The sequence below is a fragment of the Canis lupus genome, chromosome 16 (assembly GCF_048164855.1).
Source record: "Canis lupus baileyi chromosome 16, mCanLup2.hap1, whole genome shotgun sequence".
Classification (NCBI taxonomy): Eukaryota; Metazoa; Chordata; class Mammalia; order Carnivora; family Canidae; genus Canis; species Canis lupus.
The window spans coordinates 47,996,625-48,020,823 of record NC_132853.1 but is presented as its reverse complement, the minus strand read 5'-3'; the positions used below and the strand labels follow the sequence as shown (position 1 = coordinate 48,020,823).

General features: G+C 35.7%; 1 protein-coding gene across 15 annotated transcripts in view; it reads right to left on the bottom strand.

Moving 5' to 3' along the window:
- The window catches only part of BPTF (bromodomain PHD finger transcription factor), a 153,225-nt gene that overhangs the window by 56,248 nt on the left and 72,778 nt on the right, over positions 1 to 24,199 (bottom strand). For 13 of the 15 annotated variants that reach the window (XM_072781102.1, XM_072781101.1, XM_072781108.1 and 10 more), the window contains 7 exons: positions 23,325 to 23,513; positions 18,497 to 18,684; positions 15,914 to 16,269; positions 15,340 to 15,471; positions 4,392 to 4,521; positions 3,314 to 3,452; positions 155 to 334 (listed from right to left, as the gene is read on the bottom strand). In XM_072781102.1, the coding sequence (XP_072637203.1) occupies positions 155 to 334; positions 3,314 to 3,452; positions 4,392 to 4,521; positions 15,340 to 15,471; positions 15,914 to 16,269; positions 18,497 to 18,684; positions 23,325 to 23,513 (1,314 nt within the window). The remainder of the gene's footprint in view (positions 1 to 154; positions 335 to 3,313; positions 3,453 to 4,391; positions 4,522 to 15,339; positions 15,472 to 15,913; positions 16,270 to 18,496; positions 18,685 to 23,324; positions 23,514 to 24,199) is intronic. The other 2 variants (XM_072781106.1, XM_072781110.1) reach the window with 1 other exon arrangement.

The window sequence follows — 24,199 nt, the reverse complement described above, 5'->3', positions numbered from 1 at the left end:
ACATTCTAAATGGGTTAGTTATATAGTAAATGAGCTGTGATTCAATAAAGCTGCTATTAAAGAAACATAAAGGCAGTACCTCTCCTGCTGTGCGAACCAGATCCATTACAATCTTATCACCCCCAGGCTGCCCTCCACACCGGACTCTCCTTACCTTGGTCCTTCTTCTCAGTAATCTTGGAAACGTCCATTTCACTTTGGTCTGCCCCTTTTGCAGCATCTGAATCTTTTACCTCGCCTTTCTCAGAATCAGGCTCTGTTTTTATTTTTTTTGGACTCCGTGGACTTTTTCGTCTATCTGATTCATCCATATTTTCATCCACATTATTTTTGGCTAAAAAGAATTGAGTGTGTGTATATATATATAATTATAGGTATTCTGAACATTAGCAATCTGCTTTAACAAATCTAGTTCAGTGGAAATTATATTTCTAGCAATCTATACTGTTTTCTATTAAAAAAATATAAAACCTGAAGATAGTATATACTTTCCTAACATGCTCAACTGACCTAAAGCATAAGAGGAATGAGCACATTTTAGATGTACTTCAGGATCTTTCATATATGACACTATTTCAGCTGCTCAATGACTCCACAAAGTCTACATCAGTGTTTCTAATATACTTTATATTAAAGAACCATATTAGGAAAATAAATACTTAAGTATTTTTCACCCAGAGTCCATGGATAGACTTCAAGGCTATCTAAGAGCCAGTGAAATTAATTACAAAGGTTTGTTTGTATACTTTTTTTTTTCTGGGTAGGGAATCACTGTATTTATCATAGATTAAAAGAGACTTCAGAGAAATAACCAAATGCAATGTTTGGCCTTGTCTGGACCTGATTTACTACCAACATTAAAAGGGCATCTCTGGCACAACTGGGGTAACTAGAATAGTAACTGAGAATCTCAAGATGGACATGTTAAATATTGTTAGTGCGTTGAATGGTAATGGCATAATTTATGGAATAACCACTCCAATCAGAGATATATGCTGAACTGGTAGATAACATAATTTCTGGAATTTGCTCTAAATACATAGGGGGGGAAAAAAACTCCAGAAAAAAAGTAGATTATTACAACTAATAGGAGAATGACAGAAAGATGGTGCTTTTTTACTTTCGTGTAGTTTCAAATTTTCCGTAAGGTAAAAAAAAAAAAAAAATCAAGCCCATGATACAGAACTATTGTCCAGGTGAATTTTCTTGGGCCTTACAGGCATTTTCTACCTTTTATTATTCTCTTCACTTGATCCCAAATATTCCAAGGACTTAGCAATGTGTACCTACTTATTTAAACAAATGACTCCTTCCAGAAAGATCTAGCTGAGGGAAGGGAAAAGAGTGCAAAAAACTTGGTATCTGTCAAGACAGTAGGATACTGGGGAGAGAAGAAACGAATCATAGAAAACAGTGATAGGATGTGTCTGGACCCCACAAGTAACAAAAGGACAAAAAGTAAACTGATACTCTCCTTATTCAATGCTTCTTTAGTTATTTCAGAACAACTGGGCAATATTTTTTCAATGATTTCAAGTTTCTCAAAAAGAGCTTTATATAATAGTAGTTCCACCTAAAAGTTTTAAGAACCCAGATGCTTAAAATAGACAATTATAAAATACTTGGGATGTCTTCTCCATTAAAGATCTTCTAGACATAAAGACAATTAATATCCTTTGTTAATCTTGCACATCAGTACCTTTATTGACACTTGTAAACTAATAAGCTAAGGCATTCAGTCTGAGTTAGAATGGAGGTTAGAAATAAGTGACGCAGTCAAACAAGCTGAACACTCTAGTCTTCTGATGCTAAGTCAAGGTTCCCTGAAACGCATTTGTTTTCTCCAGCACATCTGTGCCTCTGTCATATGATCAGATTAGGTTAACCATTATTATAGGGACCAATAGTTCTGAGATTATAAACTGGTGGTTACTAATACTAATGCCTTCACTGTAATTCTTATTCTATACTAACACATGCATTGCTACCACTGGAGAGGAAAAGGGCTCAAAAGATGTTGTAAGACCAACTTGGTACCTGACTGGATAAAGGCCCAGAATTTGGACAATAGAAACAGTATGCTAAGGAAAGTGGATATGAGATAAATCTGCAAAAACCTAAATATTTTGCTTATTGATAATCTGGATTTTATTACACAAGACAAAATAAGTCAGATATAATTAAACAAAAGCTCTCTATAATTCTATGTGCTATGTGGGTAGCTGGAGCAACAAAATGGCAATAAAAAATGTTAATCTTTTAGAATTTATTATAGTGGACATTTGGCTTGAATATAATCAGATCACAATAATAAAATTTAATATTGAATAGTTCTAGTTGGCAAATAGAACAATTCACTGAGCATCTATTATGTGCAAGACATTCCTAGTCCCTATAAATTCCAGTGACAGTTATGAAATAATAAGTATTTTTCCATTAAAAAGGTAATCCAAAATGATAACTTTATCACATCAATAATTTCAAATATCTCAACCAGTCCAGGATTCAGCAGAACCATTCACGAAGAAGCCAAATTAGTTAGCTAGGTATGTACACAGTACTCACTATAGCGTAGACTTCATAGGAAAGAACACATCACACCATACGTTAGCAAATTACACTGCACAGTGAGCAGAACTGCTTTTGAAAATAACCAGGTAACAAAAAAGTGATGGCAATGTAGAGTGCAAAAAAGGACAGTGGGAGCGAGGAGACAGATTCCAGAGTTCTATCTGTGTGAACTGTACATAACTTCACATCTTCATGAAATAATCTACTCATGGAATGTGAGTTTCAAAACAGATGGTGTCTTAATAGGGCAGTTCCCCTCTAGAATTCTGTGACTCTAAATATATTAGTTGTTAGCGAGTAGCACAAATGGAGTTAATATCTCCCTCATTTATGTGGAAGTGTTTACAGAAGTCTCTATCACCTCCTTTCTGGTTTTGTAATGTGCTACAACATCAAGATTACCAGATAGGTGGTTCCTTAGGAAGTCAAGTAATACTGAATTTAAGATTTTAGAAAAACAATTAGGTGCTGAGGCCTTTTTTCTTTTTCTTTTTTTTAGGAAGTTCTATTCTATCATCTTTCTTTAATTGAAATCCTAGTTATAAATATCCTGAAAAAAAAAGTAATTTAAAGTATTTGAGCTTCTTATTAATAAATAAGCTACATTGGTAGTTTTGCATGTTCTATTAAAAATTCCAGAAAAATACTTTTATCCAAAAATATGGTCAATGCACTACAAATTTATAAGAAATAGTACAAAATCAGAAATTATGATATAGAAAAAATAACTTCAATTACTTACTTCCTTCTAATGATTTTCTGTAATTCACATTAGTATTGCCTGGCAACTTAGGAACAAACCTATAAACATGAGTTTTACTAATCCAGCTCCAACCACCATATCCTGTTACTCTGTATTCCTCTCCTTTTTGTTTCCAAACCTGGTATAAATGAAAACATTCTGATTAAACAAGAATGAGAATGCTTATAAAGCACATGTGGTTTTATACATTTTTACCAAACAAGAAAAATAGGCAAATAAGTTTACCAGTCAATTTTATTTTCAAGAGGAATCAAAGATTTATGAAAAACTGAACACAGCTGACCCTTGAACATGGGGGTTTGTTGACTCCTCCCCACGTAGTCAAAAATCCATGTGTAACTTTTAATTCCCTCCAAATTTAACTCCCAATAGCCTACTGTTGGCCAAAGTCTTACCAATAACATAAACAGTCGATTAACACAGATTTTGTATGCTATACATATTTATATATTGCATTCTTTACAATAGAGGAGGCTAGCGAGAAGAAAATGTTATTAAGAAAATCATAAGGAAGCAGGTGCTTGGGTGGTACAGTCAGTTAAGCATCTGACTCTTAGTTCCTGTTCAGGTCATGATCTCAGGGTCATGAGATTGAGCCCCACTGTTGGGCTCCATGCTGAGAGAAGAGTCTGCTTAAGACTCTCTCAGCCCCTCCACCCCCATCCTTCTCTAAAATAAATAAATCTTTAAACAAAAGAAAAAGAAAATCATAAGGAAGGAAAATACAGTACTGTCCTATATTGGAAAAAATCTATGTGTAAGTAGACCCATGCAGTTCAAACCCGTGTTTTTCCAAGGTGAACTATCCCCTTTTCTAATACAAAAAATGTAACACAATTTTACAGTTTTCTAATAATTTCAACAAATTAGTCTAACAGCTCACCTATATTCTAGTAAGATAAACCTATGCTTACAAAATTGCCAGAAAGATTTACTTTGTTCTAACTACATTAAAGAAAAAATTATGTCAAAGTAAAACAAAATTTAAGTATTCAAAGTTGGAGAACACAAGTCTCAGAAATGGTTAACACTATTTTAAAAGACTAATAAGAATTACCTGATGTTTAACTGGAAATGTATATTTTACCCATGTAGCTTGTTGCATTGTTTCTTCCTCTTCTTGTTTTTTCTCTTTTTTCTTGACTTTCTCCTTCTCTTCTCTTTCAATTGATGTCATCCTGTGTAACCTAAAAATATATGAATGGAAAGACAGAACTGCATTTAACTTTGAAAAATAAAGAAGATAATAATACAGTACTGAAAATCAGGAGGACAGAATCAAAGGCTGGTTAGCTATAATCCCACGACCCAGACAACCCCAATCAAAAAATAACTAGATGTACAATTCTATAACAGGAAAAATCAAACAGTAGAAAAAAGCAAAAACATGCCATCCTTCCTCTATGTGTCCTTTTAAGAAATACATTCCCTTATGGCTTATTCCTAAAACTATCTATACACCAACATCCTATTTACACAAAACAGATACTACATTACAATCACAACTACATAGCATGTATTCAATGAATTACTACACTAGAAGATCTTTCCATACCGGAAGATACAGATCTTTTTTAAATAGTTAATGTACCCCACTGCACGGACATACTATAATTTACTTAACCAGTTCCCTATTAAACAGTACATTATTTCCTTCTCGCCAAAAAGACCAAGAAATCCAAAATCTTTTATTTTAACCATATTTCTAATTCTATCTAGCATTGGGGGTTTTAAAGTCATTACAGGGTCCACTAAATGTAGAATTCAGGCTTTCTACATCCATAGAGAAAAGGACCCATGAGGCTCCCACTCCTGGGTGAGGGGAAGGGCTACGAAAGAAGGACCCACACTGATTAGCACCAGTTATTAAACACAGGGCACAGGCTACACTCTTTTTCAGGATGTAAAATGTATCATTGCACCCAGCAGTAAGGAGACAGGCAGGCCTGTGGTGGGGCTCTACATTAAGATGATTAGACTGAAAAATTAAAAATTAAAAATTAAAAAAAAAAAGATGATTAGACTGGATTTTTGTGAATGGGAGTATTTGCCATAAACAAGGACACTGATCAAAACCTATGAAGAGAGGAGTCTAAGAGCTGTAGTGTTAAAAAATTGCTCTATCACACCCTACCCAGATGTAGCCAATCTTGCATGTAAAGCCATGTGGAAAAAAAAAAAAAAAAAAAAAAGAGAGATCTTTTGTCAACTTAGGGGAGGAGGTGGTTCTGGAAAGATGTGAAAAGGGATTTAATTCTTTTTATCTCTATCCTCCCACTAAAAACTCCCTATTTATCTCCACTTTGAAGAAAGCTTTGTGTCCTATGATATAGACCCTAGAATCCAGTCTTGCCCAGGCTGAGAGCTCAATGCCTATTAGCTGCACAACCACTACTATAGAAAACATTCTTCATTCTCTCACAATTGACGGGAGGAGGGGAAAAGGAGCAGATTCTCACCGAGGATGAACTTATTCAAGTATCATCAACTGGCTACTACTCTTGGGACCAAGGGAGTGGGGCATGCTCTGTAGGCACAGCGTGGTGGATAACCTGATACCTTCAACCCACTACACTGAGCCAGGATCAAGTAGTATTTTTCAACAGAGCTTTTGTGGGCTAAGTTTTAAAAGTATCCAAAAGTTCAGGTCTGACACAGCAACTGAGCAATCTTTGCTGACAATGGCCAGGAACGGAGCCCTGTGCAGGGAGGCCACCGGGGCAGAACACAACTGGGCTGAGAGCTCAGTCTGTGCTCTTGGTGTTCACATGGGAAACAAACATTGTCACCACCAAGTACAAGGGCTTCACTTTGCTGAGGATATCAGGCCAGTGAGGTAGTACTATAGTTAATCTATGATGTTAGCTACTCCAGAGAAAGTTCTATTGTTTTCACTGCCACCAAGACAATCTTTATGTTTTGAAAGCAAAAAAGGTGAGTTCTGAAGGAATGCAATTCCATTTGGATAGGCAGAAACCTTGGCTACTGCTGGCAGCCTAGATGCCCCAGGAAGGAAACCCCATGGTGCTGGTATTGTGCAGCTTCCAGCTGCCACTCCATACTGGCAGGCACATTGGGTGGCAGGTATTTCTTCCACACCTCCATGGTTCAACGGAGAATGTGACCAGGAGTAGGCACCAAGCCTCAGCTCCACTCCCAATCTCCATGGTGCCCAGGGTCTTGTACTTGTTTTGCTGTTACAAAGCTATAAGAAAAAATGCTTTGTGTCTTTCTTAGTAAACTTGTAGAGTACCCCCAGTACTCCCAGGGGTGGGGTAGCTAAGTCCAGAAGTTCTTGCACTGACAAGTAAAATGCTGACAAGTAAAGCCATAAAGCTCTTCAGAATTGTACTTCATGCCGCCATCAATTATAAAGCCACCCTTTCCCACACCTTCACTCAAGTTAGTACCAAACTTCTCAATTATTAGCCCAACTGAGAGATAAAAAATTATATCCTAGAGTTTTGATCGACATTTCTTTAATTACAAGAAAAGTAAACATTTTTATGTCCACTGGCCTTTCATATTTATTTTTCTGCAAAATGCCTGTTCAAATCCTTTGTCTTGTTTGTACTGGACTATTAGTCCTTTTCATTTATAAAAGATCTTTGTCAATTAAGGTAACTTCCCATTTGTGTTGCAAATATTTTTCCTCAGTCTGTCATCTGTCTTTTGAGTTTGATTATAATATTATTTTTCTACTCAGAATTTTAAATGCATATATCCACTTTTTTCCTCTATGGCATCTGGGTTTTACATCTGTTTAAAAAGAAAGTATCACAACAAAAACATAAATTAATCCATAGTTTCTTATTGAAGTTTTTTAGTTTTTGTTTTTTAAAAAAATCTTCATTGATCTGAATGTTTTTGCTGAGGCAGGGATCTAGATGGTATTTTCTCCAGACATGTCCTCTTTCTTTCTCTTACATACAAAGCTGTCATTGGTAGATGCTCATATGTGCTTAGGTCTATTTCTGGATTCTTTGTTCTATCCCACTACCTTAAATCTTATTTTCTATTGTAGCTTCAAAAATGTTCTAATATTGTTTCCCTTTTTTCTCATACCTACTTCCCATTTCTTGCAATTAATTTTTCTAGCTGAAATATTAATATCATTTTGATCAAGCCTGTCTGCCCCACAAGGAGGGAAAATTCTATTAATAATGCAAATAAGTATTAATTTTGATAGATTAAATTAATATAATTAACATAATGCACGGTTTTAGAAAATGTAGTATACATATTTAAACTATCTTTATTTCTTCATTTTCTGAGTATCCTTTCTATCTTTAGTAAAGCTTTAATGATTTCTTTACATGATCCTAAATGTTTCCTTGGTAAATTTATTCCTAGTTGTTTGAGAGTTTTTTGTTGTTATTGGGATCTTTTCTTTCACTACAATTTTTAAAAATATGTAAGATGTAACTGGGTTAGGAAAGAGAACTTTGTGGCAATAACCAAATACATCGGAATCTAGTGTGTCCCATTCCCAGTCATCATCCTGACTTTGGGGTTATTGTCCCCTTACTTTTCTTTATAGTTCTATCACTCATGTATATCCCAAACAGTATAAAGTCTGGCTTTTTTTTTTTTTTTTTTTTTAAGATTGTATTTATTTGAGAGAGAGGACAGCAGGGGGAGTGGTAGAGAAAGAAGCAGGCTCCCCACTGAGCAGGGAGCCGATGTGGGACTTAATCCCAAAACGCTGGGATCATGACCTGGGCTGAAGGCAGATGCTTTCCCAGCTGAGCCACCCAAGTGCCCCAAAGTCTGGCTTTTGAAAACTCGGTAGCAAGACTAAAACTAGCTGCATGAACAAAGACCAACACTGTTACTATTAAAAAAAGGTTCCCAGGAAAAAATAAACTTGTCCCTGGGTCTGAAATGTGAGGGTGAGGGTCTGAGTGAGGCCTGGAAGACACTGGGCTCACCATACTCAAGGTTATCTGGCAGGATGTGTGAAAGGTACAGGTACACTGCACAGATATGATCAAAAGTGGACTGCTATGGACTTCCTACTTCTGTGCCTTTTGATGATTCTGTGGTGTGACTCATGAAAATTCTGTTTCCCCCACTGACTCGGGATATGGCCCTCTTAGGCAGGTTACCATTTGTCCACCTGTATTATTGCTTCCATGGCCTTACTGGTGCTGTATTCTCTGTTTGTTTCCCTTTTCTCTGTGGGTTTATGCTTTAAAAAATCCCCTTGCCATAGTTTTCATGGAGTTAAGCAGGGAACAAATAAATGTATTTATACAATTTGTTATTTTAACCCAGAACTCCCACAGTATTTTCTATGTAGTTACTGTTACACAAAATGTATTGTTCAGGGGACACCTGGGTGGCTCAGTTAGTTAAAGCATCTGATTGCGCCTCAGCAGGGAATCTGCTTGTTCCTCTCTTTCTGCCCCTCTCCTCACTCAGGCACGCACAGTGTTCTCTCCCTCATTTATTTATTGACTTATTTAGTCAATAAAATCTTTATTAAGTTTTCAGATGGTTTCTGATGGTTTTTCAATTTTCTTGGGGTTTCTAAATATCTAATCAGATCAACTGCATATAATAATTATGCCTTTATCTGCCAACATGTACATACATACACAAGCACACACACACATATGTATGTAGATTTTATTTCTCTTGACAAACTGCATTAGCTAATACTTTTAAGAAAAGTTAAAAGATAGCAGTGATAGGGGGCATTTTCATTTTCTTCAAACCTAAATGTTAATGGGAATGCATCAAGAAAGCATGACAGTTTGGTTTGGAATACATCTTTTTGGGGGGAGGTGGACAGCAGGGGTGGACAAAAAATGACTATTCTCTATTCCTATTTAAGCTTTTTTTAAACCAAGAATTAATGACCTTATATCTTCTTAGTGTCTAATTAGATGATCAAAGTTTTCTCTTTGACTTCAAATGGCATGATATTAATAATCTAAGAGTGGACAAGTCTTCCATTCCTAGGGGAAGCCAATTATCCATGGTTTATAATTTTTAAAATTTACTCCTGAATATATTTACTAATGTATTATTTTTTTTTACTAATGTTTTAAAAGTACCTGAATGCACATCTATTTGCCATTTAATTATTAACCAATGATAAATATTAATAAAAAGAAATAGGGCCATAATTTTCTAGTTATCTACTGTCCATTTCTATATATCAGGTTTTATTGCAGTGTTCTACTAACAAATAATAATCTGCAAGCTTTCTTTCTTTTTCTATTTTATAGAAGAATTTGAATAGACTTATCTATTACCTGAAATGTGAAGAACTTCCTTATGAAGTCATCTGGTCCTGCCCACCTCTTTATTGACAGGTGCAGTGATACCCTTTAAAATGAACCAAAATCCTTTTCCTGCCTGAGAAAAGTGTGTGGCCTATTCCCTACTGTCCAATAATGGAGATGGGGGTAGGAGACCCTACTCCTCAGCCCTTCTATACAAAACTAGAAGCCCAGTGGGCCCTTCATCTATGGATGGAGGAAGCCTGAATACTATGTTAGTGGACCCTCTGAAGGTTTAAAAATCCCTAGTGCCAGTGAGAGTGAATCAAAAATACTGATTGGTAAGGCTCCTTTTCTATTTTTGATGTTGGTGATTTGTGTTTTCCCCTTTATTTTTTCTTTCCTGATAAGCTCATCAGTGGTTTGTAAATTATAATGGGATCTAAGGTTTTCTATTTCATCAAATATTTAATATTCAATTGTTCTTGGTATTTCCTGTCTTCAGAAGGACTTCTTGAGACATATGCCTAGCTAATTAATTTGTAGTTCTTCTTTCCTGTGTAAGCATTGAAGACTACCAATTTCCCCCCTGGGTACTCTATAGGGGCAGACTACAAATTTCAATATATGTAGTTTTCTCATGAACACTCAATTCAAAGTGTTTTCTAGTTTCCATTACATTTTTTTTTTACCATTTGTAATTTATTTAGAGGTGTATTTCTTAGATTTCAAGCATATAAGTTCTTGAATATCTTTAAACTTTTACCACAAATGTTTGTATTCACAAACAATATTTTAACATATTATCCTACATGCTTTTAAATTTTACATAAATAGAATCATACTACATTTATTTTTAAGTAGAGAAATGTTTTTACTCTGTTGTACATATATGAGATTCAATCTTGACACTTGCCCTAGGTTCACAGCTGTGTTAATATTAATAGCCCATTATAGAACCACAACATAACTTTTTCTTTTTCTAAGATTTTATTTATTCATGAGAAATACACACAGAGAGGCAGAGACATAGGTAGAGAGAGAAGCAAGCTCCATGCAGGGAGTCTGATGTGGGATTTGATCCCAGGACTCCAGGATCATGCCTGGGCCTGAGGCAGGCAGGCCTCAACCACTGAGCCACCCAGGCATCCCCACACCATAACTTAAATGTGCCTAATTATGGACACTTAGGAACTGTTACCAAATTTCACCACTACAAAGTATTGTAAGAAACATTCTGGCATGCCTGGGTGGCTCAGTCGGTTAAGCATTTGACTCTTGATCTCACCCTCAGGGTTGTGAGTTGAAGCTCTGCACTGGGCTTCATGATGGGCATGGATCCTTTTCTTTTCTTTTTTTTTTTTAAGATTTTATTTATGAGAGAGAGAGAGAGAAAGAGAGAGAAAGAGAGGCAGAGATACAGGCAGAGGGACAAGCAGGCTCTATGCAGGGATCTATCCTGGATCTCCAGGATCAGGTCCTGGGCTGAAGGCGGCACTAAACCACTGAGCCACCTGGGCTGCTCCCATGGGACCAACTTTTTTAAAAAACTTCTTCATGCTTTCTCATGTACACATGTAAGATTTCTCTAGGGTACTGAGTGAGGAATACAATTGCATTTTCAACTTTGTTTTTACCAAATGATTCTTTAACATGGTTGCAGCAACCATTTCGCTAGTTACTCTTGTATCAGCAGTGTTCCAGAATTCTCTATTAATATCACCTATTTACCAATATATTTAAAATTTTTAACAATACCATGGGCATGAAATAATATTCTCTAGTTTTAATGTGCATTTACCTCACCTTACCAGGGAAATTTTCATGGTTTTGGCTATTTGTGTCTCCTTTGAATTATGTTTGTATCTTTGGTCTTATTACTAAATGGTTGCATTTTTTTTTCTTATTGAGCTGTAGAAGTTCTTGAATATATTGTGAATACTAACCCTTTTTTGATTATAGAATGATAAAAAAATTAAAAATACCTTTACCAGTCTATGACTTAGTTTTTTAGGATGACACATTACTATGAAACTCAAACAACAGAAAACAATCCACCATTCACTGATCTATACTTATGTGATAAAACTAGAGTCAAAGAAAGGGTAGATTAAAACACAAACTTAAAAATTATGGTTATCTCTCAGAGGAGGCAAGGTAATGTGAACGGAAAGCAGATGCAATAGGGATAATGTTCTTATTTTTAAACTGGTTGATGAATTCACAGGTGTTATTTTATTATGACTCATTATTGCTTATACATTACCTTTTTTTTTTTTTACATTACCATCTTATATATGTATCATGATATTTAACACAAATAAGGAAAGTCACCTGTAGTCACAGCACTCAGACACATATATGCACAGTCGACCTTATCTGATAGATAACAGCTTATTAACGGAAGAAATAATGTCACACTTTTGTACGATTCAGAACATAATAAATCAGGAAGGAAAGAAAATCAAGAATAAGAGAAAGGATGCCTGTGTGACTCAGTGGGTGAGTGTCTTGCCTTTGGCTCAGGTCATGACCCTGGGGTCCTGGGATCTCGGTTTCTCTCATAAACAAATAAATAAAATTTTTTTAAAAAGTAAAAGAAAAGGAACAAAGTATGGGAGGGAGTGGAGGGCAAAGGAAAGAATATGGATGACACAGAAAGGCAAGGGGAAAGGGGAAATAGAAGAAGAGAATGAAGTGGAGGAAACAGGAAGGGTAGAAAGGAAGGAATTTTATTCATTCCAAAATCATAATCTCTTATATTTTCTTCTTGGAAGTTTTTCTTTTCGCATTTAGGATTTACTCTACCTGGAACTGACTACTGTGTGTGATATAAAGAATGGGATCCAATATTCCACTGTACAGATAACTCAAATAGCCTCATCACACCTTCTACTTAAGAGTTCGTCTTATTTGTTTATTTATTTATTTACTTACTTATTTATTAGTTCGTCCTTTTTAAAATGATTCTCTATCATCTATTACATCAGTATAGACAGGCTGGTCTCTTTCTGGATGGTTTATTCTGTACCACTGGTCTATTTATCTTTGCATCTATACCACAGTATTATTATAACTACCAAATAAAATTTGTTACCTGGTAGGACAAGTCTTTCGACCCATCCTTTAAATGTAAACCCTATTATTTCCCTTTTCCATAAAAAACTTTTAATTTTTAATTACCCATGCTATTGAAATTAACTTACATAACAACATGAAGGAAATTCACACTGTTTTGGGGGGTTTTTTTTAAGGTTTTTTTTTTTTTTTAAGATTTTATTTATTTATTCGTGAGAGACAGAGAGAGAGAAAGAAAGAGAGGCAAAAACATAGGCAGAGGGAGAAGTAGGTTCTATGCAGGGAGCCCAATACAGGACTCGATCTTGGGACTCCATGTTCACGCCCTGAACCGAAGGCAGATGCTCCACCACTGAGCCAACAGTCGTCTCCCCCAACCCCCGCCCTTTTTAACACTGTTAAGACACATCCTTAAAAAAAAAAAAAAAAAAAAAAAATTGTTAAGACACTGAGTATTCCTATACATGAACATGAGCTAAATTTTTTTAAGATTTTATTTATTCATGAGAGACACAGAGAGGTAGAGACATAGGCAGAGAGAGAAGTAGGCTCCACACAGGGAACCTGATGTGGGACTCAATCCCAGGACCCCAGGATCACGCCCTGAGCCAAAGGCAGACGCTCAACTGCTGAGCCACCCAGGCATCCCCATGAGCTGAATTTCTGTTTAGGTATTCCTTTATACCTCATGTTGCTTTTCAACAGAATTCATAATTTTCTCCAAAAAATTCTTATTTACTATTTTTTAAATGTTTTGCAACTGTTCAACCATCTTATGAATAAAATAACTGGTTGAATTTGTAAATAGTTCCTTAGGATCAAGTCTTAGAAACTGGTCACCTGGAAGTTTTTGATCCGTACTGAGAGATGTTAGAATCCTATTATTAATCTCTAATTTTTCTGAGTCATAGTCTCTAATTTTTTAAAAATTCAGAGCATTCTACTTTATCTCATCTCACAATATTAAAAAGAGTTCTTTCATATATATTACCAGGTGTGTCATACTAATACAAATGCAATTCATGATATAATTTAATAACTTTAAGGAACATAGTTAGAAGGCCAGTTATAATGATAAGCCAGGAAGAAAAAAAAAAAAAAAAAACCTCAATTAAAAAAAAAAAAAAGATGAATTCCATATTCCATTTTACATTGGAATGTTTAAAATTGAGAAACGAATTTATATAATTTGAGTATTGGAGTTTATTGGCTGACACTTAGCTAAGCTTCAGTTCTCAATGTATTTATCTATGTCATCAGAGACATGGCTGCTTGGTCCACCAACATTAACTTTAGGATGATAACTAAACAGAAGAATGTTGGGACAGAATAGTTTTGCGTATGTCTGGAGGTAAATTCAAGAAGGAACAACAGAAACTCAAGACTACTACTTCACAATTGCCTCTGACTCTCTCCTTGGTCTACCTTGACAAAAGAGATCAGTAAGAAGTAGAATAAAGATATGCCAGCCATTCAGCTATCCTCTCCTAGTGTGCAGTCTGTAGCACTGGAACTTAACCCTTTTTTTACCCTAGGAAGAATTAAGTCCATTCCACTTGTGGAAGCCTCTATTGGTAGAAACAATAACATTCAAAATAGGAGGGAGAAAAGGGGAAGACAAAGTATCTGTAAGACTGATGTAAGGAAAACACAAAAAGAGACGTCTGCGTGGCTCAGTGGTTGAGCGTCTGCCTTCAGCTCAGGGCGTGATCCTGGTCCCAGGATCGAGTCCCAACATCAGGTTCCCTGCATAGAGCCTGCTTCTCCCTCTACCTATGTCTCTGCCTCTCTCTGTGTGTCTCTCATGAATAAATAAATAAAATAAAATCTTAAGGGGGGGGGGACACAAATAAAAACCCTGAGAGCAATCTTTAGCAGATGAAAATTTAGCAGATGTAAACTACTTTTCTTAAAAAAAACTTTTCATGGGGAACCTGGGTGGCTCAGTGGTTGAGTGTCTGCCTTTGAGTCCTGAGAGCAAGTCTTGCATCAGGCTTGCTGTGGCGAGCATGCTTCTCCTCTGCCTATGTCTCTGTCTCTCTGTGTGTCTCTCTCATAAATAAATAAATAAAATCTTAAACTAAACAAAAAAAACTTTTCATTATAAAATAAAACAAAGATGTGGGAAGCAACACAAAATTTATTTATAGTAACAAAATAGCAGTGTTATAACTTCAGAATGGGCTCCATAGAGGAGCAGGGAAGTAAAATGATTCTTTTCACTTGAATAGTAATTTAAATTTTTTACCATAAACTTATATTAATTTTTATAGTAATAATTTTAAAGACTAACTATAGTTAAACAAATACATTTAAGTTAAAAAGTAGATTTAAGTCACAACATTTATCAATTTTTTTAACCATCTGAAGTCACACAACTCTGGGTCTACTTAGCAGCTAAATGATGTTTGAACATTCAATGCTAAGTAAATCAGATACCTAACACAGTAACTGAAACATTCTAGAACATTCAAAATATGTGATTGCTCTTTCTATTCAATAAAAATGCTTTTTACTTGAAAAAATAAGAAATAATATTTATTCACGTTCCAGCTTATAGAGGAGAAAAATGAGGCCAGGAAGAGTTAAGTTTATTATGTAATATAGTCTTTTAAATACAGTAACTTTCATTACCAATAGACTAATATTCCAAAAGGGAGTGCGGTATACCATTTACAAGGCTCAGAAGTCACTTACCTGGTATGTCCTAAAGATTCTCGCCATATCGGCAGCATCACAACAGGTTTAACTGCACACTCCAAAATAGCTAAAGCCAATGCAAATTCTCTGGGTTTGCTACACATCTGAACTGCCTTGATCCAATTTGCCCTATATTTCAGAAGAAGGGGGGAAAAAGTTATTTCACTTGATGGTCTTAAAAGTACAAAAGCTGTAATTTCAGACTCCATCTCATAGGACGCATGTTTCTAGGCTAATAAGGTTTAAATATACTGCTACTGGAAGTTCCTACCTCACAGAATCACAGATTTTGAATACCTCAAGGAATCCCAGAGGTTGATTAGTCTTCCAACTCCTTAAACCCTCTATAATGTTCTGGAACTTTAAAGACTCTGCTTTCCAGAAATTTTTCAAAAGCTAATGTTGGTCCAGTAACTTAGAAGTATATACACATCCCTAATGTCCTCAGTGTTTGCTAACTAAAATGACTTCATTCAATTCCTTGGTAACAAGTTGAAAGTGAGCAACTGGAATAAACATTTCACAAATATTTAGTATATTCACGCAACAAATGAACTTTAGTTTCCTTTACCTGTGTGATGCCCAATTTGGATGAAGAAAGGATGAAGGGATATTGTTTTCTAGTTGGGTGATAGTTAGTCTCAGAGTAGATATGGTAAGAACTTTGGACCCGTGGACAGAACCATTCCATTTGAACTCTCCTGCTGGAGTCAGACAGAATTTATGTGCAAGATGTCTTCTCTTATCATGATCTTCTCTGTGCTGGTGCTTATTCAAAGCAAATGAATTGGTGGAGTACTGATTGTGGTAGACACGATACTTCCCTTCTTGACCCAACTTAAAATAATTGTTGATATTTCCTTTCATGACCACTTCCTTTTTGGTACTCAACCGTGAAATTTCTCCTTGAGAGTTAACTACCAGTACCTGACCAAGAAAATAAAAAGCCTAATTATTCATATCAAATAAGTAAACATGATCAACTGTCTTTCAATAATCTGTAATTTATCATTCCAGGGTCATCTGGGTGGCTCAGTGTTTGAGCGTCTGCCTTTGGCTCAGGTTGTGATCCCCGCAGGGAGCCTGCTTTTCCTTCTCCCTCTGCCTGTGTCTTTACCTCTCTCTCTGTCTCTCTCATGAATAAATTTTTTTTTAAATCTGTAATTTATCATTCCATATAAAGTTCAGGTATATCTTATGACTGAACTTTTGAAATTTCTAAGTGAAGTTAAAAGCTAAACCTAATTGTTTATAATTAAACAACCAAGATCTTCCCATAAAAAGAACCTCTACTAAGTGCCTATTATATGTCAGACATTATGAAGTATTTTCATGCATCTCAAATATATACACAAAACTACATGTGCACATCATTCACCAATCATTACTTCAAGATTATAATATAAAGGGTAGGGAAGGGCAGCCCCAGTGGCGCAGCGGTTTAGCACTGCCTGCAGCCCAGGGCGTGATCCTGGAGACCCTGGATCGAGTCCCACATCAGGCTCTCTGTATGATGCATGCTTCTCCCTCTGCCTGTGTCTCTGCCTCTCTCTCTGTCTCTATGAATAAATAAATAAAATCTTTAAAAAATAAAAAAATAAAAAAATAAAGGGTAGGGAAAAAGAAAGGCATCACATGTTTCATTCCCCAAAAAATATATTCCCAAAAATATTTTTTTCTTTTGCTCCTTTTATCATTCCAGCATTAGTATAAGAGTCCATGGATACTTTATGTTTCCAAACAGTTTATCTCAATCTTTTAGTGAACTGTGAGATCAATAGTGGATCTTATTCAACTTTTAAAAAAACAAAATATAACACAATCAACTAGACTAGAAAAGAAAATACCAGAGTGCTTCCCACATAACAAGGTAAAATACCATTTCAGGAAACATCTGAATGTGTGTACTGGGTTGCTATAATAAATGTCATACTGAGGGTCAGAGTGAAAAACCAGCCTGAAAGCTACTGCTTTAAAGAAATTCCTGTGATGTTTAGAAAAGAACACTGTATATTCTTGTGTATCTACCTTGCAAATAATTCTTAAATATGGGAGACACAGCTGTGGCATTATTCTGCTACACTGGATAGCTGGGGAACAGAAACAGTAAGTCCTAGCTAGGGAGCTTGGCTGGCTCAGTCAGTAAAGTGCATGACTCTTGATCTTTGAGCCCCATGTTGTGTGTAGAGATTACGTCTTAAGAAATAAAAAATAAAAATAGAAGTACTAGAAGCACCTGGGTGGCTCAGTCAGTTAAGTGTCCTACTCTTCATTTCAGCTCAGGTCATAATCTCAGGGTTCTGAGATTGAGCCTTTCATTGGGCTTCCTGCTTAGCAGGGAGTCTGCTTGAGATTCTTTCTCTCCTTCTCCTTCTGCCCTCCTCCATGTTGATATATACTCCCCCTCTCTCTAAAATAATAAATAAATCTTTTTAAAAGGGGGAAGACTGCCTGGGTGACTCTTAAGCGTCTGGCTTCAGCTTGGGTCATGTTCTCAGGGTCCTAGGATGGAACCTGCATGGGGCTTCCCTGCTTCTCCCCCTCCCTCTGCAGCCTCTCTTGCTCGTGCTCTAATAAATAAATAAAATCTTTAAAAATCTATAACTCTATATTAAAGCCCATAAATAGTGTATTCTTTACCATATGTGGAGGAAAAAAAGCCTCTCTTTAGAATTATATACAATAAAACTAGCCATATAGTAAGAAAGTATACCATCCAATTACAGATTTCCCCACAAGAACTGAAATTTGGGTACACAACTATACCTATTGTACAAAATATGTATTACATGTATTATAAACCTAACCACTTTTAATCTTGCTATCCACTACACTCTTGGAAACAGAAAAATACAATTCAAAAGTAGGTCTACAGGGATGGCTGGGTGGTTCAGTGGTTGAGTATCTGCCTTTGGCTCAGGGAGTAATCCGGGGTCTAGAGATGGAGCATCGGGCTCCCTGCGAGGAGCCTGCTTCTCCCTCTATGTCTCTGCCTCCCTCTCTTTGTGTCTCTCTCATAAATAAATAAAATAAAAATCTTTTAAATAAATAAATAAATAAAGGGTCTACAAACTACCCACCCCCACTTTTCAGGTATGATAAATAAAATTATTTCACATTCCAAAGATTTTTGTTTTAAATGGAAACAACATACCTCTTTGCCCTCCTTAAATAATTTATTTGCTTCATGGGCTGCAGCTGCCACCTGTTGGCTCTTCAGCTGGCTAAGTTTACTGTCTGGATTCCGTAATCTGGTGATAATTCGAGTTGACCCAGATGCCCCTCTTCCAGCTCCAGGAGACTCACTTATTTCCCCATTAGACTTCTCTGATTTGAAATCACCTGTTATCAGATGAAAAGCCAAAAGTAATTGCTAATAGTAAGTTATTTATAACAACATCTTATTTATACAAAACTCTTATTTGATGCACATTTAAGATCCAGAAAGTAAACAAAAAGTCTTTGAATAGCCATTGCAAATATATGAATTCTTAAGGGTTTTGCTTAAGACAACTTTAATGTGAGTCACTTATGTAAAGAAAATTCAAACATGCCAGGTTATCTGTTTCAAAGCTCATCTTCTAGAAAACATGAAGGGCTACTACAAATATATAAGTAACAAACATCATAACTCAAAATGCACACAAATAAAACACTGCCTTATATATTCATTATGGATCCTGTATAAAAAGTAAGGGTATAATTAATTTTAGAAAAATTTCCTTTGAAATTGTTTAAATACCTAATGGTTTAAAGCTTTTAAATACAAATGCCAAAGTGAATTTTCACCTAAGGAACCTAGAATTATCCATGTATGGAAATAATTATACATGCAAAATCATGTAAAACTATACTTAGTTTTTTAATATAATAGAGGCCTCTCAAATTTTCATAACAATTTTTTAAAGTGACAGACTGCACTGCCAAGGAGCAATTACTGCTTTTCCATGAACCTCACTTTGACTAAAAATTTCTCTACATTCTTAAAACTATCATATCACTATCCAATTTCCATTGGCCAACAAGATTTCTCTGTCACTGTCAAATGAAAGGCCAAACATAAAATTTACTATATTTTATTTATTATATTATAAAATATACTCTATCATATATAAAGATGGTATTTTGAGTAGAGAAAAGAATTAGACTGGGAAAATTGGCAATTTTGAAAAATATGAAAGACAATTCAGGAAACATTTCTTAATTTTATCTGACCAACACCCCTTCTTTCCTTTAGGAAGATGCTTTTCTTCCACTTCAAACATCATTCAGCAAGGGCTACAAATCAAGATACCCTACCATACTGGGTGAACAATGTCACCCAGCTTATTAGCCAGACAGAGCACATCACCACCTGGCCACGGTAACTGTCCCAGATCTGGCTATGTGGCCCAAGCCATTTGTATACTACTCTAATTTTTAAAATCTGGAGATGGATAAAGGATCTTGCTTTTTTTTTTTCTTAATTAAGTTGTCTATTTAAGTAATCTCTACACCTAACATGGGGCTTAAACTCACAACCCCGAGACCAAGGGTCACATGCTCTTCCAACTGAGCCAGCCAGGCACCCCAGTCTTGCTTTTGTGTTAGTGAACAGAAAGAGTAAAAATTAGAGGCTGTCTACTTTTTATCCCACAACATGGAAAAAACTTAATAATATGAGACAATAAGCTCATCATGGAGGGGGAGGAGTGAGGATAGAGGAAGATTCATGATAACTTCATTTTGCTCTCAGGGTCCAATAATGCACCTGAGACTCACTACCTCTAGACTTCCCAATTGTACTCAATTAAATTCTCTTATTTTAAGGAAGTCTGGTGGATTTCTGTCACTTACAACCAATAAATTATAAATAATCCAGAGTATTTTAAGATTTTTTTTTACACCAAAATATAGCACTGACTAAATCAAGATGGATAAGGGGTATCAGATATTTTTCCATCCCAGGCTTCAAAGGTAGAAACCTTCAATGTGTGACAGCAAAGCAGTTATTCAGACCATTAACAATTTTCTCTAGGGTCTCAGACCTTGAGTCTACCCATGCTGAAGCTTTATGCCAAGATACTGAACGATGGTGGCTACTTTCTGCAACCACCTATATGGTCCTATAATAAAGACTTTTAAAATAGCATCTGATCTTGGCTGGACTTCCTAAAAGCAAGAAGGGAAGGCACAGTGCTTCTTAAAGGAAGCTCTACAATTTAGAGCTGAGAGTCAATCCTTTGAACATTTGCAAAGGTGGTTTTGTTTTGTTTTTTTTTTAAGTTTATTTATTTACGTAATCTCTACCTTCAAAGTGGGGCTTGAACTCACCACCTAGAGATCAAGAGTCCCATGCTCTTCCAACAGAGCCAGTTAGGCACCCTGACATTGCAAATAAGGAAATATGGGAAAGGAGACAGAAAATTCATCCCAGGGGTAAGACTTAAAAGAGTAGAGAACGGGAACAAGGCTTCTCTAACACCTCCTGCCCAAAGGCCACATTCCTCCTATTATAAAGGAGTGAATCAGTGCTAGCCCAGAGGAAGAGGACAGAGCTGCTTTCCCCCAGCCTCTGGAGATCTAAGGACGGCAGGAGGCAGAATTCTGCAGGACTTTATTCCTTTGAAGGCTAGAGAACTGGGTGTACGAAGCAGACTAACTGAGCAAGTAAGGGGCTCTACCTTCAGAGGCCCTGAGCAGAGTTTCAGGGTATTAGGTACTAGGCTGGGTACCCAGGCAATCTGTGAGGGAGTGCTACTGCCAGAAAAAAAGCCCAAACCTGCCAAGCTGGGACAGATGATCATTCAAACCTACAGCAATCCCCAGCAACCCATTCCTGACAACTGCAGAGAGTAGGTCTGCAAGGACTAGGCTGCTAAAGAGAATGGCCTCCAGAGGAGGTCTTCTCATATATTTCTCACGACTCATCCACAGCCATCCTCCCAAAAAACCAAGGGCAGCCAGATGTATCATAGAACATCCTCCACTATCGGGATAACAAGTGTGACAGGCAGTTAAATTCATAATCTGACTCATGGACTGTGAGACTGACAGAAGCTACATCCAGACCTAATCAAAGATAATACATAACACACAGAAGTTCTAAATACAGTTACAACTACCAGAGGTAATTTTGGGAAGTTTTTGAAAAAAAATCTTCAGTTGTGAATGAGATCTTTGCATTATGTTAGGCAGAAGCATTTTTCAATGAGTAAATATGTTTGTATTGAGCTATCAAAAGGTACAACTGTGGATATTTGTTTCCTATCTTTGCAGCATTCCTCTTTCTTTGAAAACCATTCCTACCCCACTCCAATCATACACTTTTGCTGGAGCCATCAATTATAATACCTTGCCTGCCCTGGCCACAGGGGTGGGAACAATATGTCCAAGATAGGCCACTCAAATTCCTTCCTCAAGGGCTTTTGATTTGGAGCAGGAGTAGGGGCCTTGCCTTTGGGCCACAGACCTTGGAAAGATATGAATACAAACCGCTGATGCCATCTTCCCTGCCACTTGGAAAAAGCCTGTCTGTATTAGGAGAGAATGAAATTAACACACAAACATATGCACATCAAAAGGTGGAGAGAAAGAGAGGAAGACAGAAAAGCTTTGATACCTGGGGGTCCAGTTATGCCTGATGATGGTTTGGACTTCCCAATTACATGAGCTAGTTAATCTGCCTTTTCACTTAAGCTACTGTAAGTTGGTTTGGTAGCTTGCAACTGAAAACAAGTTCTAATTAAAACAGATCTCCATCTCATACCATACACAAAATTATACAGTAGGATTAAAAACAAAGTTACAGAAGTATTATGTGAAATTACTGTAAAACATATGTATATGCTTGGAATAGGATCTTCCTTAGTAAGACACAAAATCCAGACAAACCCTAAAGAAAAAGATTAATAAATTTAACTATATAAAAATATTAAAATTTCTGTGTAACAAGATAACAACAAGAGTTAAAACATGCAATTACTATATAAGTATATACATGAAATCAAAAGTAACAGCCATAATACAAAAGCATTCCTAAAACTCATTAAGAAAAACTATCAAAACTCAATAGGAAAAAATGAGCAAAAGATACGAATAAGCAATTCACTGAAAGTTCAACAAACACATAAAGGGAAACTCAACTACATTAGTAAGCAGATATATGCAAATTTTTAAATGAAATACTTTTCATCATTAGCAAAACTCCAAGAGACTGATGTTGAATTTAGGTGAGAGTATGAAAAACTACATATGTATGTAAATTATTGGTATAAATCCCTTTTACTCTACAACTAAGCAGCAGTCATCACTATTTTAAAAATGTACCTACCATTTGACCCAGCAATTTCACTTACTGTTCCTATACTGCCAGAAATACTTGCATAAGTACACAGAGATATATGCTAAAGGTGTTCAAAAAAAATAGCACCACTATTTGTAATAAAAAAAAAAAAACTGTTAACAGCTTATATGTCCACTAACAAAGAAATAGTAAATAAATTACTGTTCATCCATACTGTGGAGTACCATGCAGCAGTTAACAAAAACAAAAACAAAAAAACAAAAAACAAAAACGAATGAATTCAATTCATATCATGAAAAGATCCCCTACATGTATTACTAAGTGGAAAAAAAGCAAGATGCAGAACAATGCATGCAGAATAATTCCATTTATGTAAAAAAAGTAATTAAAAAAAAAACCTTTTGGTAAACATACATATATTAATGTAACCACATGGAGAAAGACAGAAAATATTACATACCAAACTGTTGATGGTGGTTACCTTTGGGGAAGGGGCACTAAAAAGATTTATTTTTCCCTGTGTGCTTTTGCATTTTTTAAAATAAAAACAATGACAAGTGCTATTTATAGTCAAAAAAAAAAAAAGAAAAAGAAAAAAAGAAAATATAATTCTTCCCACCCCATCAAACTTTTATTTAAAAAATTAAAAATTAAAAAAATTAAAAAGCTCGCTTTAATGGATGAAGTGTATTCTTACCTATCTCTTCTTGAATAGAGACAGGTGTATGAGACTCTCTCTCTCCATTTTCAGGCTCATCAGCTGCCTTAGCAGATTCACTCTGGGAAGAATTTAGTTCACTGCTGCTGTTACTGTTTTCCAGATTAGGCTGGATGGAGGTAGTGGTAGCACTAGTGTTACTGCTGTCACATGTCTTGTTAGGTTCTTCTAGAAAAATAGAATATCTGATTTTTAGATTAAAAAAATCACATGAAAAGTAACTACTTTGTCAGAAAAGACATTTAATGGAGGACTGCATTACAAAGCTAGAGTTTAAAAAGAGAAGCTGCTCATCTATGAAGAATGCAATGTCTGAGATTAATAAGCAACATTCTAGAGTTATTTTTGAAGCCTCTCAAAAGTCTAACTCATTCTAATTCAGACTCTTATCATCTTAATTTCTAGTATAAGGCAGACAATCTTTCAGATACCCCACAGCTGAAGAAGAAAATTAAAGTGATATAACTAGCCCACAAAACTTAGAAATGGTTTTGAAATAATCCTTCAAAATCTGAAATTTATATTTTCTTTTTAAAAAAGTAGTCAAAAAAACAACAAAAACAAAACAAAAAAATAAATAAAAAAGTAGTCAAACATATTAGAAACTGCATTAAACAGGATTATTTATCTCTAAGTTTTTCTGCTTGAATTCAATGCTCCCAAATTAACTAGAAGGTAATGCTAAAGTCATTATAAATTTAAAGAATAATTTAATAGGTGTCGGGGGGGGAGAATAATTTATTAGTTATCACTAAGTATACTATTCCTAAAAGTGTATCAAAATGCACACTACCATGAACTGAAAGCCTAGATCTTTCCATGATAGTTCAGAAATTAAGAGCCCCCTTCCCTCT